Source organism: Haliaeetus leucocephalus, unplaced genomic scaffold (genome assembly GCF_000737465.1).
Source record: "Haliaeetus leucocephalus isolate CR32 unplaced genomic scaffold, Haliaeetus_leucocephalus-4.0 Scaffold186, whole genome shotgun sequence".
Lineage (NCBI taxonomy): Eukaryota > Metazoa > Chordata > Aves > Accipitriformes > Accipitridae > Haliaeetus > Haliaeetus leucocephalus.
In genome coordinates, this window is record NW_010972622.1 from 807,967 (window position 1) to 810,794 (window position 2,828).

The 2,828-nt window shown below is 67.9% G+C and overlaps 1 protein-coding gene across 1 annotated transcript in view; it reads left to right on the forward strand.

The window, feature by feature from the left end:
- Window positions 1–2,828, forward strand: part of ESYT1 (extended synaptotagmin-like protein 1) — a 7,508-nt gene that overhangs the window by 1,002 nt on the left and 3,678 nt on the right. Inside the window, exons 2-15 of the mRNA XM_010565177.1 lie at window positions 12–53; window positions 155–289; window positions 382–455; window positions 638–710; window positions 826–915; window positions 1,019–1,074; window positions 1,175–1,298; window positions 1,391–1,567; window positions 1,830–1,912; window positions 2,017–2,065; window positions 2,131–2,220; window positions 2,327–2,419; window positions 2,517–2,588; window positions 2,689–2,775. Of these exons, the coding sequence (XP_010563479.1) occupies window positions 12–53; window positions 155–289; window positions 382–455; window positions 638–710; window positions 826–915; window positions 1,019–1,074; window positions 1,175–1,298; window positions 1,391–1,567; window positions 1,830–1,912; window positions 2,017–2,065; window positions 2,131–2,220; window positions 2,327–2,419; window positions 2,517–2,588; window positions 2,689–2,775 (1,245 nt within the window). The remainder of the gene's footprint in view (window positions 1–11; window positions 54–154; window positions 290–381; window positions 456–637; window positions 711–825; window positions 916–1,018; window positions 1,075–1,174; window positions 1,299–1,390; window positions 1,568–1,829; window positions 1,913–2,016; window positions 2,066–2,130; window positions 2,221–2,326; window positions 2,420–2,516; window positions 2,589–2,688; window positions 2,776–2,828) is intronic.

Below are 2,828 nucleotides of genomic sequence, written 5' to 3' on the forward strand. Positions count from 1 at the left end.
TCTGCCCGCAGGTGAGCTTCCCGGATGTGGAGAGGGCAGAATGGCTGAACAAGGTGAGGTGTCCGTCTGTCCGTCCCTGTGTCCCTCCATCTGTCCGTCCCTCCGTCCGTCCATCCATCCCCCTGTGTCCGTCCCTCCGTCCTGCTGCCGGCAGGTCCTGGCCCAGGCCTGGCCCTTTTTCGGGCAGTACATGGAGAAGCTGCTGGTGGAGAACATCGCTCCGTCCATCCGAGCCTCCAACACCCACCTCCAGACCTTCACCTTCACCAAGGTGGACATGGGCGAGAAGGTAGGGCTCCCCTCGGGGCCGGGAGTGTGTGTGTCCCCCCACAGCTCCCCAATCACCCCCCCCCATGGCTCACTGCTGTCCCCCCCCCTCAGCCTCTCCGGGTCCTGGGGGTCAGGGCTCACCCCGGCGCCCACAAGAAGCAGATCCTGCTGGACCTCAACATCAGGTGAGCAGCCGGAGCCATCCGTGTGGCGAAGGCGCCGGGTCTCAGTCCCCTGCACGCCCCCCCCCCCCCCTGCTGGGGGCCCCCCCTGTACAGCAGCTGCTGGAGCTCCCCCTTGCTGGGGGGGGCCGGGGGGGTGTCATGGCAAAGACACCCCCCCCAACCCCTCCGTCATGTCTCTGCAGCTACGTGGGTGATGTCCAGATTGACGTGGAGGTGAAGAAGTTCTATTGCAAGGCGGGGGTGAAAGGCATGCAGGTGAGGGGGGGGTCTCTGCCCTGGCTGCGGGGAGGGCAGTGGGGCTGGGGGTATGGGGAGCTGGCAGGGTGGGGGGCTGTGGCCATGGGGGGGGTCACATTTCACATCCCCCCAGCTCCATGGGATGCTGCGGATCATCCTGGAGCCCCTCCTCGGGGACGTGCCCATCGTGGGGGCCCTCACCATGTTCTTCATCCGGCGCCCAGTGAGTGCCCTCCCCCCCCTCCAAGGGACCAGCAGCCCCGGCCTCCCCCAAGCAGGATGTGGCTGGGGTCCAGGCCCCCCCTCTGACCCCATTCCCCCCCCAGATCTTGGACATCAACTGGACAGGGATGACCAACCTGCTGGACATCCCGGGGCTCAGGTGAGCCCCAGCCCGGCTGTGGGGGTCTTCCCGGCCCCCTGGGACCACCGTGCTGTCCATGGCCCAAACTGTGACTGTGCCCACCCCGCCCCCCCCCCAGCTCCATGTCGGACACGATGATCATGGACGCCATCTCCTCCTACCTCGTCCTGCCCAACCGCCTCCTGGTCCCGCTGGTGCCCGACCTGCACGAAGCCGCCCAGCTCCGCTGCCCCCTGCCCCGGGTAAGGAATCTCCAGGGTGGGGGGGTCCTGGGGAAGTGGGGGGAACCCTGCACCGGGCCCCTCCATCCCTGGCTGACCCCCCCACTCCGCAGGGCGTGGTGCGGGTGCACCTCCGGGGTGCCCGGGACCTGCGGTCGAAGGACCGGTTCATGGGGGGGCTGGTGGAGGGCAAGTCGGACCCCTATGCCGTCCTGCGCGTTGGCACCCAGGTCGTCACCAGCCGCGTCATCGACGACAACCTCAACCCCACCTGGGACGAGGTCTATGAGGTGAGATACCCCCCCCTTCACCGGGGACCCCCCCAGACAGCTGGGGTTGTTGGGGGCTGCAGGGACCCCCGTGTCCCCCCCTGACCTGGCTGCAGTTGTGGGGGGCACAGGGACCCTCCCAGTGTCCCCAGCCGGGCTGTGGGGGCAGGAGCATCTTCAACACAGCTGGGCTGGACAGGGGGACCCCCGTGAGGTCCCCAGCCTGGCTATGCTTGGGAGGGGGGTACCCCCTGCATCCCCCCCTGCTGACCCTGTCCCCCAGTTCATCGTGCATGAGGTGCCAGGGCAGGAGATGGAAGTGGAGCTCTTTGACAAGGACCCCGACCAGGACGACCTGCTGGGCAGGTGCGGGGGGGCCGGACCGCCGGGCTGATGGTTGGGGGGGGGGGGGCTGGCTGCTGCCCCCCCAGCCCACAACTCATGGCCTTTCCTACTTCTCCCTTCCCCAGGATGAAGCTGGATTTCGGGGAGGTGCTGAAGGCCCGGGTGCTGGACAAGGTGGGTGCCGGGGCAGGGTGTGCTGGGGGGGCCGGGGGGGCCATGCTGACCCTTTTGCCCCGCAGTGGTTCCCGCTGCAGGAGGGGGGCCAGGGACGGCTCCACCTGCGCCTGGAGTGGCTCTCCCTCATGTCTGACGCCTCCAAACTGGACCAGGTGAGCGGGGCTCAGCCCAGAGATGAGTTTGCTGGGGCTCAGCCCAGCTGGGGTGAGGTTATGGGGTGGGCTGGCTGACACCCCCCCCCCCGCGCACATCCCCCAGGTTTTGGAGAGGAACCGGACAATCGTGGCCAAACCTGATCCACCATCAGCCGCCATTCTGGTTGTGTACCTGGACCGGGCTGAGGACTTGCCCGTGAGTGGGGGGCCAGGGGGGCCAGGGCTGCCAGTTCCCTGCTCTGTGGGGTCAGAGATGTGTGGGGCCCCCCCTGACGCCCCCCCTTTCTTTGCAGATGAAGAAGCCGGGCAAGGAGCCCAACCCCATGGTGCAGGTCTCAGTGCAGGATGTCACACGGGAGAGCAAGGTGGGCCGGGGGGGCCCAGCCTTGCCGGCGCGGCCCCGCAGTTGGGCTTGGGGTGCAGGGGCTGGGCTGGCTGGTGGGGGTCTAACCCTGCTTCCCCCAGGTGGTCTATAACACATCTGCTCCCGTCTGGGAAGATGCTTTCCGCTTCTTCCTGCACGACCCCGTGAACCAGGACGTGGACATCCAGGCAAGACCCCAACCCTGTGTCCCCCCATATCCCTCCCCCCAAATCCCCAGCCC